At 43.7% G+C, this 16,160-nt stretch overlaps 1 protein-coding gene across 2 annotated transcripts in view; it reads left to right on the top strand.

Annotated features, from left to right (window-relative positions):
- Positions 1-9,884, top strand: part of SH2D3C (SH2 domain containing 3C) — a 32,017-nt gene extending 22,133 nt beyond the window's left edge. For both annotated transcript variants that reach the window (XM_033961183.1, XM_033961184.1), the window contains 5 exons: positions 654-769; positions 1,054-1,225; positions 2,483-2,594; positions 2,984-3,190; positions 6,915-9,884. In XM_033961183.1, coding sequence (XP_033817074.1) covers positions 654-769; positions 1,054-1,225; positions 2,483-2,594; positions 2,984-3,190; positions 6,915-7,090 — 783 coding nt within the window. In that variant the 3' untranslated portion in view covers positions 7,091-9,884. The remainder of the gene's footprint in view (positions 1-653; positions 770-1,053; positions 1,226-2,482; positions 2,595-2,983; positions 3,191-6,914) is intronic.
- Positions 9,885-16,160: the final 6,276 nt, after the last annotated feature.

Genomic DNA, 16,160 nt, shown 5'->3' with positions numbered 1-16,160 from the left:
ACTTATTCCTTATATTCCTATGAGGACATTATGTTCCAGCCAACATAATCTTTTAACTGTTCCATCTTCAAGACAAATAATATATGATACTACACTTAAGACTATGTTCTCTGTAACTGCTCCCACATTCTGGAATGCTCTTCCATCCTATTTGCAACATGAAACATCATTAACTAAATTTAAGTCCAGTCTCAAAACTTTTCTATTTAGCGACGCTTATGACTTGATACATTAAGACATCTTAACATTTTAACTTTTTCACAGTAATTTGATTATGGGTCATGGATTGATTTATTTATAAATTTCTCTCACCCTTTATCCTCATGTAATTTCCCTTTACCTTCTTTTCTGACAAGAAGACATTGTAGTTCTTCCCTTGTTCCTTATACAGTATTATTTTCCTTTTTGTGCTATGTGTATTCTGTCATTATGTATATATAATTTTCACTTTTATGTAATCCTCTTTTTCTCCACTTTTTATTGTGTACACAACTCAGTTTTATAATGAGCGGTATATCAAAACTTAAATAAACTTGGAACTCTCTCTCCTTCAAAACTCCTGTTTAGTCTCTTAATATAATATAGTACAGAACCACTCCACTAAAAGAAAACCCTTCTGGTTCTACCTATTTTTTTTTTTAATGTGTTTCCAGGTTGCAAGGATATTGGGCGTCACCAAAGAGACGCAGAGGCTTATGGGTGTGAGTTCAGGCATGGAGCTGCTCACTCTCCCACATGGACGGCAGCTGCGCCTTGATTTGCTGGAGAGGTATGAGTTGTTGTCACATTGGCCATACTCTCTACATGTGAAATGTACAAAGTGCTTTTCGTCTCTCCCTCAGATGTGCAAATCATTCTCCTTTTCCCCGGCTGTTCATGTCACTCTCCCTCAGCATATACTCTTCCTTGTTGTTGACTAAACATGTTGTTCTCCTTTCCCTCTGTCAGCATCTATATATTGCTCTCACTCTTCCCTTGGGATATGCTGTTCTGTATATACACATCTATTGTTTGTACTTTACTTAGGTTTTATTGGAATGCGTTTATTTGTAGGTTCCGTACCATGTCAATAATGATAGCTGTGGATATTCTGGGCTGTACGGGGAGCACAGAGGAGAGAGCATCCCTCCTGCACAAGAGAATCCAGTTGGCTGCAGAGCTCAAAACTACCATGGGAAACATGTTCAGTTTTGCTGCTGTGATGAATGCACTGGAAATGGCTCAGGTATTAAATCCGCATACACAGTGAAAACATCCCCATGCATCAAAGGTCACTCCTCCCCTCCCAAGTATCAAGTACCACCTCCATTGGAAATGATTAAAGTATCAAACCCATGTTGCAAACGGCCCATGTATCAAAACCTTCTCTCCAACATTAGAAATGGCCCAAGTGTCAAAAATGACAGGTGCATTGACCCAGCAACCTCAGATATAAAGGGCTCCATGGTAGCTGCACTGCCCCTTATTAGAGAACTAGTCATTAAGCCCGTTACATTAACGGGTGCTAGAATATATGTCTGTCTGTCTTTGTGTCTCTCTCCCTCCCACTGTCTCTCTCTCTGCCTGGCCCCCTTTCTCTGTCTTTCTGACCCTCTCCCTTCCCCTTCAGGTCCCTGTGCAGCAGTAGTAGCATTTTCACCCACTTCCCTTCCCTACTCTTACCAGATGTGGCCTGCTCCTTTTGGTCCCTCCCCCTTCCCTCCCACAGTCTAGCCTGCTCAAAGGGCCCCCCCTTCCCTTATGGAGTTTCCCGCAGGCAAGCCAAGCTTGTTACCTTTTTTTTTTTTTTTCAGTCTGTTTCCCTCCCTCGCATGGCTCGCGGCTGGCGCATCCCTGCCCTGCGCGTCTCTTTGGCGCGTCCCTGCCCGGCCCGCGGTCTGGCCTAATCCGTGCAAGTATCGCTGCGGCTCCTCACGATCCCCACCAGCGTCGGAAGCCTTCTCCGACGCTGGTGCGGCTCATGAGAGGAGCCGACACCGCTGGTGCGGCTCATGAGGGAGTCCAACGCTGGCAGCCATTCCTTTCTAGGTAAGTGCTGGGGACCCGCGCATGCGCACTCCTGCGGCCACGGAACGACATCTCACAGATAAGAGATCTTGGAAGCACGCAGTATGAGTGTGCATGCGCGGCTAGCTTTTTATTATGTAGGATGACACGGGGACTAATTTGTTCCCGTCCCCGCAGGAACTCAATTTCCCTGTCCCCACGAGTTTTGTTGCTCTCCCTGTCCCTGCCCAATTCCTGTAAGTTCTGCCTTAACCGCACAAGCCTCAGACAGTTATGATTTTAAAGTGTTTGAGGCTTGTGTAGATGAGGACGGAGCTTACTGGAATGGGACAAGGACAGGAAAAGAACTCGTGGGGATGGGAAAATGAGTTTCCATGAGGATGAGGAACAATTTGTCCCCGTGTCATTCTTGACCCCTTGTGACTCTTTGGAAGCTGAGGTTTATACCGTGCTGTCCCTTGAATTCTGTTCTCAGATCGCAAGGCTGGAGCAAACATGGATGGGGTTGCGGCAACGGCACACTGAAGGTGCTGTCCTCTACGAGAAGAAGTTAAAGCCTTTCCTGAAAAGTCTGAATGAAGGAAAAGGTAATGCTGGAGAGCCCTTTCTCTGGCCAGGAACAGACAGCTAAAGTAAGGATAGATGGCCTGTCCAGTAACTAGAAATGAGAGTGTGGTTTAAGATAATTATGGGCAAATGGATCAAAATCAGGCAGCAGGATCAAATTGTTATATGAGGGGACCAAATCTGATGAAATGTTAGAGGGAGAGACTTAATTTAAAAAGTGAATGAGATGGAACAGACTTCAGTGAAAAAATGAAAGCAGAACTGAGAGGGGAGAAGGGGCATTTTATTAGCTAAGATCTTACATAGACAAAATGATCACTTGACAACTGTGTTCTGATTGGCAAATGGACAGGTGTGCATATGGTTTTAGAGGTAGACCTATCCTTTTTCATTTTCTGTATCTTGACAGATGGTCCTCCACTCACGAACACCACATTCCCTCACATTCTGCCCTTACTTATTCTCCTGGAGAAGGACACAGTGCTTCCAGATGGCCCAGAACCCTGGGAAAGTGTTGAGAATGGCGTAGAGGTTGTTATGGCGCACCTGGAGGCTGCACGGATGGTGGCACATCATGGAGGGCTTTATCGCACCAATGCTGAAATGAAGCTGCAAGGTAAAAAAAAAAAATGAAGTGAATGCGACAGTTCTGCTTCCACCCAAGAATGTGACATATTCTTTGAGAAGTTGTAAGATGCATGCTGAGACTCAGAACAGAACGTGCAGTCGCTGGTAATATTTGATCCCTTCTGGTTTACAGAGATTCTATTCCAGCACATTTAGGGAAAAAGAGGTTAATTTTAAAAGTCAAGTTAGTGGGCCAGACTCCTACGAGGGGCCACTGAAAAGTTTCCACTTTTTTGTTCCGTATTTTTCCGATGGATTGAATGAAGCGAAAAATCACCGTTCTAAGTGTATAGCCTTCGAGGGAGATTGCTTCAACTTTGTTGGTTGGGCTGATAACATTTCAGCAGCCTCTCGTAATGATCAGTGAGTCTCAAAACCCTCTGTTCCATCTCTTGTCTCCTCATTTGTTTCATGATGTAACAGAAGAAGCCAAAAGTATACATAGGGCTTGATTCTATATATAAAGCCCAAAAAATCAGCACCATCTAGAATGATGCTTAGTGCGATTCTACAAGGTGCGTGCACCTTTCATAGCAGCGTGCTTAGCACCTGTGTGCGCCGCATAACTTAGGCATACCTATTTAGGCCAGCTGAAACCAGACCTAAATGCCTGTGCCTTTGTGAGCAAATCAGGCGTATTTTATAACAATGTGCATAACTTTTAGGAACGTCCATGATTCACCTCCTGGCCATGCCCCCTTTTCAAATTTGCGCTTTGCAGCTGGTGTATTTTTTTTATAGAATTGTACTTTCCGAATTATGCAAGTTTAAACAGCATTCAAATGATATATAAACAAATCCAATTTATCAGGAGCAACTTTTGTAATCCTTTCACCCCCACCCCTTTTATACCCCCCAGTGAGCTTAACTAGTTCTCCAGAATGTGGTCTAAGGCACCTTAGAAGTCTGATCATGTCAAATTGAAGGGCAAACCCTCTACCTTCACTTTGTTCCCCAAAGTGATTTTCTCTTTGTTGCTAAACCATTTCAGCTGCGTGGGTTTGTGCTCTCCTACTAGCAGAGAAGATTAAGAATCACACATTTTTATAAAATGTGCATTTATGCACCTTTTCTTACCAGAACATCCATGCACACAATAACACTTGCCTCAGAACAGATGTAAATGCGCACAGCTACTTTCTTTGGGGTAATTTGATGCAGGCACAGAGGTAGGGTTATCATACATCCACTTTTAAGAGGACATGTTCTCCTTCTGGACTTCTTCAGATATCTCCTCCAGGTGTTGACTGAATTTGTCAAAGGAATTTTGTTCATGCAGCACAGCTTTAAGCATATGTCATGCCAAGCCTTTCACACATATCTCAGAAGCCAGCCAAACTTGTTGAGGGATTGCTGCTCTTTTGATAAGTATGCTTGGGCTGAGACTCAATCAAACTCAAAGTCGGAAGTTTTTGAAAAGTAGGCTATTGTCTACTGCGGTACTGTAAGTCAGTCACTGTTTGATGTGGTTCATTAATTAAAAAAAGTTCATCAAGTGCTTCTTCAAATAATATCTTGCTAGCATTCAACCAATGGGTCTTCAGAAAACCAGCATGGTCAACAGACTCAAGCTGGCTGGACTCCTCATTAGTCCCTTTGGTTCTTTTGTATATTTTTATAGATAATTAGGGATCCTTTTACTAAGGGCTCCACACTTAGGGCTCCTTTTAACTAAGGTGCGCTAGCGGTTGTAGTGCGCGCTACAATACCGCACGTGCTAAAAGCTAACGCCTCCATAGCGCTTGCGTTAGTATTTTTCATTTAGCATGCGCTAAAAACGCTAGCGCACCTTAAAGTTCGTAACAGTGTACTTAGCTTGCTTAAGAGCAACACCTCTCCGACAGAGTATCCGTTTCAGCCCTTTCTTCAGGGAGCAAGTGAGCTTTTTAAAACTAAATGCGGATCAACGCTGTCTGAAACATCTAGTTTTAAAAGCTCACCTGCTCCCTGAAGAAAGGGCTGAAACGGATACTCCGTCGGAGAGGTGTTGCTAAGTACACCGTTACGAACTTTAAGGGCTCCTTTTACGAAGGTGCGCTAGCGTTTTTAGCGCACGCACCAGATTAGCGCGCTTTATAGCACACGCTAGCTGAAAAAATACCGCCTGCTCAAGAGGAGGTAGCGGCTAGCGCACAGCATTTTAGCACGCGTGATTCCTCGCGTTAAGGCCCTAACGCGCCTTCATAAAAGGAGCCCCAAGTGTGTTTAGCAGTTCGAATCAATAACTGAATGCAAAATTAAATAGTAAATAAATCAATAAGTTTAAAGAAGAATGCATGAACTGAAGAAACATTTAAATCATTAATTATCTATAAAAATATACAAAAGAACCAAAGGGACTAATGAGGAGTCCAGCCAGCTTGAGTCTGTTGACCATGCTGGTTTTCTGAAGACCCATTGGTTGAATGCTAGCAAGATATTATTTGAAGAAGCACTTGATGAACTTTTTTATATGTCAGAGTTCAGAGAATCACAACAAACATAATATTCATTAATTAAAAGCCATCTACATATTTGTTACGATTAAATAATTATTTAACAAAGGTAGCAACCATTTTTATTTTTTGTGTCCTCTTGTTTTGTCTCTGCAAATAAGAACATAAGAGTTGCTATACCAGGACAGACTGAAAAGTCCATCAAGCCCAGTGGCCAACCCAGGTCACAAGTACCTGGCAAGATCCCAAGGAGTACAACAAATTTTATGCTGCTTATCCTAGGAATAAACAGTGGATTTCCCCAAACCAACTTAATAATGGCTTATAAATTTTTATTTTAGAAAATTATCTAAACCTTTTTTAAACCCTGGTAAGCTAACTGCTTTCACCACATTCTCTGGAAATTAATTCCAGAGTTTAATTACATGTTGAGTGAAAAATATTTTCTTCAGTTTTTTTAAAATCTACTCCTTAATAGCTTCATCTAATGCCCCCCCTGATCTAGGGTAACCCTTACATAGGTGCACATGTTGCCTGTAAAAAATAAGCACCACATATGTGCCTAAATGCCTTGATATCAATCACTTTCAACCAGATAGTATATTTTGCTATCAGTTGCTTTGCATCCCTTTATTTTCCTTTTTTTAGATTTTTTTCCCAGGTCACACGTACCTGGCAAGATCCCAAGGAGTACAACAAATTTTATGCTAAGGATAGAGTGGTCGTGGATTTTGGCGGTTAAACATTAAGGGGTTAAGCCTTGATAAAGCTGTAATAGCGAAACATGTTGGCAAGATGTTTCCCCTAGCCAGAGACCACAAGATAAAAGCTAAGTATATGCTTAAATGCTGATATAAAATATAAAGTACACAAAAGCAAATAAGTTTATATATAATAAAGGACCCGATGAGGAGCTGGCACATAAAGCTTAGAGCAATGAGACCAGTTTGAGCTCTGAGTGGTGGTGCTGAGGATCCTGGAAAAAAAATCTAAAAAAAGGAAAATAAAGGGATGCAAAGCAACTGATAGCAAAATATACTATCTGGTTGAAAGTGATTGATATACTAGATAGAGCACCCTTGAATTTGATTAAAAATTGTGCATTGTTGCCTTGATAGCCTTGTTAGAAAGTTTTCTCCATCCCCCCCAGCCAGGTTATTTACCTTTTGAAATTGTATTTCATGCTTACGATGCTTGTCTTCTGGCCCATTTTCAACCTTGTCTATTGATATTACTCCTGATGCTGAGTGTTACAGTGCAGTTTATCTCCTTATGTAGGTTTTCAGGGCCAAGTTGAGCTTCTGGAGGTGTTTAATACAGAATTTCAGATGCGGCTCCTCTGGGGCAGCAGAGGGGCTGAGAGCAGCCAGTCTGAACGCTATGAAAAATTTGATAAAGTGTTGACTGCACTATCACAGAAGCTTGAACCATCTGTCCGCTCCAGTGAGTTGTAACACAGAGAAACAAAGAAGACATGGATATCCACAGAGTAACAGTCTGCAGGGGGTAGGAGGACATTTACACCCCTATAGGACCAGCTATCAGGAAATCAGATCAGCTGAAAGAATACCAGAGCCATCCAAATCTTAAATTGATCTAGCTTCTCATAGTGGCCAATTTTCATTCGCCACAAAATAAGCACTCCATCCAAATACGCCACCTCTAGAAAAGCCTTGTCTTTTGATATGAAGCATCTGGACACCGCACTCTTTCAGGAAGAACAGGGATTACCTCGCCTTTACTGCTGCACTCAGGTGAGCACTCCAAAGAGAAGATGGAACAAAGCTACAGCTATTGCAACTCATCTCTGGGTGGAGAAACTAAGGGGCTGATGCTGTAAGCTTGTGTTAAGAGATGTGTACTGATACCATAGCGAACAAAATCTTAACGCCAAATTTCTGAGTACCAATGCAGTAAACAAACTATATATCAATAGGGTCTGTGCAAAACTTGTGCACTAATCAGGAAGAATACACCAGCTGCATGGCCATGTGGCTTTGCGCCAAAGGCAGCTAGTGCTGTGCACATCTGAGCAGAAAACCCTGTTTGTCAGCAAAATCTGCCCACGTGCTGGAACAGCTGATGTTTTTACCTTCTCTGCACAGCTCTAGCTGCTCTTCCAGCACACTTCCCTCATTCATGTTTTTAACCCATGCTCTTCATGGAGGCTATGAAAAAAATTGCTGACAGAAAAAGAAGGAACTGTCATTAAATCCCCACAGGCAGCACTGCAGAAGAGCCAACTCTCCCTTCTCCACCTCCTCAGACTGTATTACAGCACCAGAGTTGTCCTCAGCATTTCAATTTTCTGCAAAGCTCTCTGTATCGGGCCTGAATTGCTAATAGCCTTATTACTATTGATTTCAATGTGCTGTGCACTGGTGTCTAATGCAAGGCCTTGTGCAGGGTTAGCTTCTACACAAAACTCTTTCCTATATCTACAGTATGTACCCACAAAATTGTGCACTAAAGCTGTGCTTACCCTACACAAAGCCTTCTGCACTTTACTGCATTGTCCCTAAGGTGGAGAAAGACAAGCACAGAACCAGATGAATACAATTATTGTGCCAACAACATCATCTGAGGGCATCATAAATCTTTTCTCTAATCCCCATGTGCTTTTTACAACTCCTATTTAGTAAGGCAGGATAAAATGCTTGTGTATAGAGCACAGCATTATTGTGAGGTAAATGGAAAGCAGTTTTGGAATTTGCAAATATTGCACTTTTCGATGTGCTATTTTGTGATGCCTAAATCAGGTGTAATACGGCCATGCTAGGGTTACCATATTAAAAAAAAAGAAAACCCTGGACACATGACCCCATCCCCACCCCCAGAAAGCCTCCTCGCTTTGCGATGAGCTCCAGCCGTGTCTGGAGGGCCTGGAACATGCGCAGATTCATGTGATGTCATCTGCGCATGCTTAGAGGCCCTCCGGATGCGGCCAGAGCTTGTAAGGGCTTTCCAAAACCTGGACATATTCCAGGTTTTGGAAAATCCATCCAGGAACCCGGACAGTTCTCTAAAAGAGGACGTATCCGGGTTTTCTCAGACTTCTGGTAACTCTAGGCCATGCTAATGGACTGGGTTACATGCAAATACATAACAAGCAGCCAATTAGTATGGCAACAGGTAGTGCATTTAGCAAAAAAAAAAAAAAAAAAAAAAGTGTTTCATGAACTGAGCTACTTGTGGAAAGTTAGCTACATTTTAAGGCAAAGGTGCCTGGCAGTGATCCTGGGGCTATCACTTAAAAGGGCATAATGCTTTGTAACATGTCTCTATCCCCATGTGTGAAATCCCAGTGGTACATGGAGCAAGTGCCTAATCTTCCCCTCCACACATAAAGGTGTAATATACAATATTCAGTTTGAAATCCTGGTTTCTTTTGAAAAATATGATCTCTCCACCAGATTAGACTCCCCCAAGCACATGCAGGGCATAGGGGAGTCTAAGCCATCCAGCACCATTTTGCAAGAATGTTCCAGTGGGACAGGAACACTCAAGGGATTACCATTCCTGCCCCTGAAGATCCCCCAGTATTTATCGGTTAACCAGGAAAGTAAGGCGAATGGAATGAAGGCCCATTCAGATTTACATTTTTTTCAAATGGGCAGGACTTCAAAATATTAATCTTTTTCTTACACATTTATAGGCAACACAAAGTTTGGTGGGAAATCAGGTACTTATCACAGACCACCAGGGATTCTGGACGACCTCACTGTCACTTTAAAAGTTGCAGCACCAAGATGGGGAAGGCCATCATTATATGTTTCGGCAGCTGAGAACACAATATGTTCCTGGCTGTGGTAACATGAGTAAAACTTACCAGTACCTGGGATTTATTAAGCTGCAGTACTCGTTACCACAGTTCAGTAAATCCTGTGAAGTTTTTACATTTGGTATACAGACCTACCCATTTAATTGTAGCTGTAGCTGGAAGCAGATGAAGATATCTTGGTTTGTCCAGACTACAACTAAAAGGACCCGCAATCTCTCCACTCATTTGCTTCTTTGTCCTCTCACACCATCTTTTTGTCTGTCTTCTTTTACTAATATGTACTATGTTCTACCATAGTAGAGTAATTGCATTTACTTCTTTTCAAACCCTTTTTATTTTAGTTACCATAATTAGAGAACACCTGATAAGTGTACCTAGTTTCTTTCTGATCAAGTCCTCTCAACCCCCATTTTATGGTGCCCAGATACTTCCTGCTGTGTAGGCTTATGATGGATCTTCTAGATGAAAAGAATTCTGATGAACTTCATTTGTATATAAATGTATTAATGTACATAGATGTGTCTCATATAAATAAAGTTTTATGCTCCATTATTATTAGTGCGGTTTCCTTTGTTACTTTATCAGTTTTAAATATAGAATGAGTTAAGAAGCAGATTCCTGAGCTGTGTGAGAAATGAGCAGGCTGTCTTCAGCTCTAATGGCCTCTTGTAATAACATGCACTAGTGGTATGTATAAAAACATAAGAATTGCCATACTGGGATAGACTGAAGGTCCATCAAGCCCAGCATCCTGTTTCCAACAGTAGCTAACCCAGGTCCCAGATTTTATGCTGCTTATCCAAGGAATAAGCAGTGGATTTCCCCAAGCCATTTCAATAATGGCCCTTGGACTTCTCTTTTAGGAAATTATCCAGACCCTTTATAAACCCTGCAAAGTTAACTGATTTCACCACATTCTCCAGCAACGAATTCCAGAATTTAATTACACATTGTGTGAAGAAATATTTTCTCAGGTATATTTTAACATGCATTACCATGTTATTGTGCCTCCTTTGTACAGTGGGGCCTGGAAAACAAAGCTGAAAATGTTATAATGCCCTAGCATTCTTCTATTGTAATACACACGCAAAATATCAGGCCTATGAAAAAAAGCCTCCCCCCTACCCAACAAAGCACCCCCATGCCGAACACCCCCCCACGCGTGCCAAAATGGCAGGAGGGATGCCCACTCCCTCCTGCCATATTCATGTCAGCAGAGAAGGCAGTGTTGGGTGGAGTGGCTGGTGGCAGGAGGGAGTGGGCATTCCTCCTGCCATTTGTGGGTCACGGGGAGGGGGGTGTCGCGTTTGTCGGGGGGGGGGGGGGCATGTTTTTGACAGTTCTGCCTGTCCTGTCTTTTCATTTTTTATTTTAATGGGGCAGATATTTTGCATGTGTAACACACGCAAAATATCTGTGCCATGGAAAAAAAAAAGACAGGCAGACCTGTCAAAAAAACGATAGGTCTGCAGAAGTCAGATTTTAAGATTTTGCAAGGGATTTTACTTATTTGCTTGGGTTGGGTTGGATTGATAAGTGGGCTGTATAGTGAATCGGGTTGGGGGTCGGGGGAACGATTACAAAACTGGTTTTGCGATTGTTGGTACAGGATCGGAAGGTTTAGTGAACCTAGGCCATTGTATTTCACTTTTAAGTTTCTATATTGCAGAAACTAGCACCACTCCCACAGAAATGCAGCGGCCCATTTATTGGGGTATTTATTTCTGTATAACCCCTATTAAAGACTATGGGCTCCTTTTACTAAGCTGTGGTAGCATTTGTTACAGAAAACACTTGAGGAAAATTTTTTAAATTTAGATTATCACTATGATAATTATTTTCCAGTGATTCAACTTTCCTTCTTAAGTTTCAATATCCAGTTTCATAAACTTCACATTTTTTAATCCTTTCATCCAAAGATTGAGTTTGTGAGCACAGAAATTTCCCAAGGTTTGCAATTAATAGCCATAAAGAGTCTAAAGTTATCTCAGATGGGAGAGAGTTAGAATATTTTGCACTAAATGAAAAGATAGATATAATAGGCAGGGTCGGATTAAAGGGTAGGCCCAGAAGGCACATGCTTTGGGCCCGAAAACATCAGGGGGGCCCACCAGCATTAGGAGAAGGCAAACAGGACAGCTGACCTGGGTCCCTCTGTCCAGGCATCTCTTCCCCTTCCCCTCACCTTCGTGGCCTGTTTTCTCTCTCAGAGGGACCCTAATGTGGCAGCTATTCTCACTAGTTGCATGCGCGCAGCTGCCGCAAAGCTTTTCTGATGCAATCTGGCAGAAACTGGAAGTTGCATCAGAGGAAAAGCTTTGGGGAGGTCACACACGTGCAATTAGCGAGAATGGCTTTCCCGTCAGGGCCCCGTCTGAAAGAGAACTTTGGTTTTAGAAAGTGTCGCGAAGGTGAGGGGAAGGGAGATGGCCCGATAAGAGGAAGAGGTTGAGTGGCGCTTTAGGTTTAGGGGGACAGATGCTGAATGGAAGTGGGGGTGGGGTGGGTGAGAGAAGGGGACTGACACTGAATGGAAGTGTGTGTGTGTAGGGGGGGTGGTGAGAGAGGGGGACAGTGGACTTATGTGCCTAGGAGCCCTTGATGAATTAATTCTGCCCTGATAATAGGCATTTTTGAAACCTGGTGGAAGGAAGATAACCAGTGGGACACCGTCATACCAGGGTGCAAACTATATCGTAGTGATGAGGTGGATCAAATTGGTGGAGGTGTAACATTATATGCTAAGGATGGCCTTGAATTGAATGGCCTGAAAATTCTACAGGAGCAGAAACACACCTTGGAATCCCTATGAGTAGAAATTCCATGTGTAAGAGAGAAAAGGGTAGTGAAATAAGTGTACTACCGTCCGCCTGACCAGGATGAACAGACAGATGCTGAAATGTTATCAGAAATTAGGGAGATTAACAAACTGGGTAACACAGTAATAATGGGTGATTTCAATTACTATATCTAAATTGAGAAGCATATATATCCTCAATCACATATACAAAAATATTATATATGCAAAGACAGTAGATTTAGGCTAACCAGAAAAAAAGACCCAACTATCAGCCAAAAAGAGGAGCACCAAACAAAATTATGTAGAAAAAAAGAGGAGCCTCAGTTAAAGGGCTTCATGGGTAACGTGACCATTTATTTTTTTCATCAAAACGGGACATCTACTAATATTCAGTCCCGCCCCCAATCCCACCCTAGCCCCACCTCCAATCCTGCCCTAGCCCGCCCAATCCTGCCCTAGCCCCGCCCCAATCCCACCCTAGCCCCGCCCCCAATTTCTTCCATTCATTTTTCATGTACACTCAATATCTTATTTCATAATGGTAACCATAAAATTTTTAAAAAAACACAAAGCACCCTATAAGCAGAGAAAATGTTAATTATCATTTATATTTGGGGGGTTTTCAAAGATGTCACCTCAGTAACTATAGAAAAATAGACAAATATAGTGCAAAATATAGACAGCAGATATAAATTCTCAAAACTGACACATTTTGATCACTAAATTGAAAATAAAATCATTTTTCCTACCTTTGCTGTCTGGTGATTTCATGAGTTTCTGGTTGCATTTCCTTCTGACTGTGCATCCTTTTCTTTCATTTCTTTCTGCACTCAGGCCCACATTTGTCCCTTTCTATTCCCTCCCTCCTTCCTTCCTATGTCCTTAGTATCCCCAGCGCCTCCTTCCTATGTCCTTAGTGCCCCTTTCTATGTCCTTAGTGCCCCAGCGCCTCCTTCCTATGTCCTTAGTGTCCCCAGCACCTCCTTCCTACGTCCTTAGTGCCCCCAGATCCAGTGTCAGTTCTCCTTTGTACCTTTGTTCCAGGTCTCCCTCTCTCTCCCTCCTCTGTTATGATCTTGCCTCTCTCTGCTCTTCCTCAGGGGCTCTCCCCCTCTGTCTGCACTTCCCAAAGTCCTGCTTCTGCCTCCTGTCTTTCTCCTTTGGTCCAGGCCTTTATCTCTCTAGTTTTTCTTCTATTTACAATCCCCCTACCTTCTCTGCCTCTTTCTCTCCTTCCTTCATTCCTTCTTCCTATGTCCCCCTCACTGCCTTCCAGCCTTTGTCCCATCCCCTCCCAAAAAGCCTGCCGGCCTACCTCCCCCAAAGCCAACCTGCCTCCCCCAGTCAGCCAGTCTGCCTGCCTACCTCCCCCAGAGCCAGCCTGCCTGCCTGCCTCCCCCAGTCAGCCAGTCTGCCTGCCTTCCTCCCCCAGTCAGCCAGCCTGCCTGCCTATCTCCCCCAAAGCCAGCCTGCCTCCCCCAGATCCAACCTACCTCTCCCAGAGCCAGCCTGCCTACCTCCCCCAGAGCCAACCTGCCTGCCTGCCTCCCCCAAAGTCAGCCAGTCTGCCTGCCTTCCTCCCCCAGAGCCAGTCTGCCTGCCTAACTCCCCCAAAGCTAGCCTGCCTGCCTGCCTCCCTCACTCCCTCAAAACCTGCCTACCTACCTACCTACCTCCCCCAAAGCCAGCCAGTCAGCTTGCCTGCCTACCTCCTTCCCCCTACCATGGGATAAAAAAAGCCTCCCTCCAGGCCCGACTTAAACTTCCCTCTGGTCCACAGCCGCTGCTCCTCTGCATACTTTCCTGCCTAATCGCGCTCAGAAGCCTTCTTCCTGACGTCAATTCTAACGTCGGAGAGGACGCTCGGGCCAGCCAGGCAGCGATTGGCTGGCCCTGAACGTCCTCTCCGACGTCAAAATTGACATCGGGAAGAAGGTTTCTGGGCGCGATTAGGCAGGAAGGTAAGCAGAGGAGCAGCGGCTGGGTGGACCGGGGGGAGGGGGTGTGAAGAGTTTAAATCGGGCCAGAAGGGACGTTTTTGCTTTTGTTTTGTTTTTTGGTGCGGCAAGGAGGGACAGGAAGCGATCGCCTGTCCTGTTGTCCCTGCGCACAGCTTCGGGATGCTGTCCCTGAAAACAGGACATTTTGGCGTCCCGAAGCAGTGTGTGGGAAAACGGTACAGGGGATCCGAAAACAGGACTGTCCCGTTCAAAACGGGACGTATGGTCACCTTATTCATGGGTCTTCACAAAAACTCCAATATTGATTGAGTAAATTTATCATCAGAGCTCGCTAGGAAGATAAAATTCCTTGATGAAATCAAAGACAGCTTCATGGAGAAGTTGGTTCAGGAACCGACAAGAGGTGAAGCAATTCTAGGTCTAGTTCTTAGTGGCGCACATGAATTGGTGAGGGAGGTAATGATGTTGGGGCCGCTTGATAACAGTGATCATAACATGATCAGATTTGTTTACAATAAGTTTTACACAGGCAATCTAATACAGCAGAACTTAACTTTAAAAAGGAGACTATGATAACATGAGGAGAATGGTAAAAAAAAGAAAGAAACAGCGGTGCTGCTGCAAAGGTCAAAAATATTAATCAGGTATGGATGTTATTTAAAAATGGGAAGGGGTAAAACGCGGACCTCACGGACCTTGCGGATCTAAACCCGCACGTCCTTAAAAATCTGAGGTCCGTGCGGCTTGTAGTTAGTTTTTGGCTCTGACAGACCTCGGTGACAATTTAGCGCTGACGGATCTGTCTCAGCATAGGGAGGGAAAAGTATTAGGATCCATCCGTGCTAAAATGTCACCGAGGTCTGTCAGAGCCAGAGACTAGTGCTGGGGCGGCTCTAAAATGAATCCTTTAAACTGCAGCCCCAGTAAATTTCAAAATCTGAGGTCTGCGGCTCTGACAGACCTCGATTACATTGTAGCGTCCGCGGCTCTGACAGACCTCGATGACATTGTAGCGCTGACGGATCCTAATACTTTTCCCTCCCTATGCTCAGTGCTAAATTGTCACTGAGGTCTGTCAGAGCCAGAAACTAACTACAAGTGGCACGGACCTCACATTTTTAAGGATGTGTGGGTTTAGATCCGCGAGGTCCGTCAGGTCCGCGTTTTACCCCTTCCCTTTAAAAATACCAACCTGGAAGCCCAGACTAGATATATTCCAAGTATTAAAAAAAAAGAGGAAGGAACACCAAAAGGCAGCCAGTCTGGTTAACCAGTGAGGTGAAGGAAGTTATTAGAGCTAAAAGAGAATCCTTCAGAAGCTTGAAATCTTTAGGTGACTCTCAAAGCTTTCTCGTATTCACAGTGTGGCCCTTTACGTGAAAAAGGTTGGCGACCACTGGGCTAAAGGTGTTTATAATGGGATCCCGACAATTGGTAGGATTTTCCTACCATTTGTTGTAGACCCGTTTATAACAACAGCTCAAAGTTCTTTCTCTTGACTAAACTACTGGGGAAGCAAATGGTTCCTGCAGCACCCATGATCCTTGTTTTTTTTCTAAAGCACAAAGCAGTTGAATGAAGTAGTAAAGACAGAAAATGCTTAAGCTCTGATAAAAATGATTCTAGCATCAGGAAAGTATCAGATGCACATTTAACCCAGGAGAGTGCGAACTTGAATGCAGAAACTGAATAAAAAATAGCTTAAAGCCTACATTTGTTAGAATTATGCTGCTAAGCAAAACTCAACGGGAATTCATGCCTATTTGAGAAGCGATAAGCAGTACACGGTGAACTTAGAAGAAACACAGAAAACTAGCGTCTAAAAACTTGCGTCGGAACGTAAAACGTCACTGAAGCAAGATTCCTCCCTTTTCAACTGCGCGCTCGGATTGACTTGTGCTGCTAACGTCAATCCCGGGATATCCTGGGGGCTGTAGTTCAAGACCCTGAAAGGCAGCCAACCCGGAAGTGTCTTTAATGAC

This window comes from Geotrypetes seraphini, chromosome 10 (genome assembly GCF_902459505.1).
Source record: "Geotrypetes seraphini chromosome 10, aGeoSer1.1, whole genome shotgun sequence".
Taxonomy (NCBI): Eukaryota; Metazoa; Chordata; class Amphibia; order Gymnophiona; family Dermophiidae; genus Geotrypetes; species Geotrypetes seraphini.
Note: the sequence above shows the minus strand (reverse complement) of the source record. Positions and strands in the feature narration are given on the sequence as shown.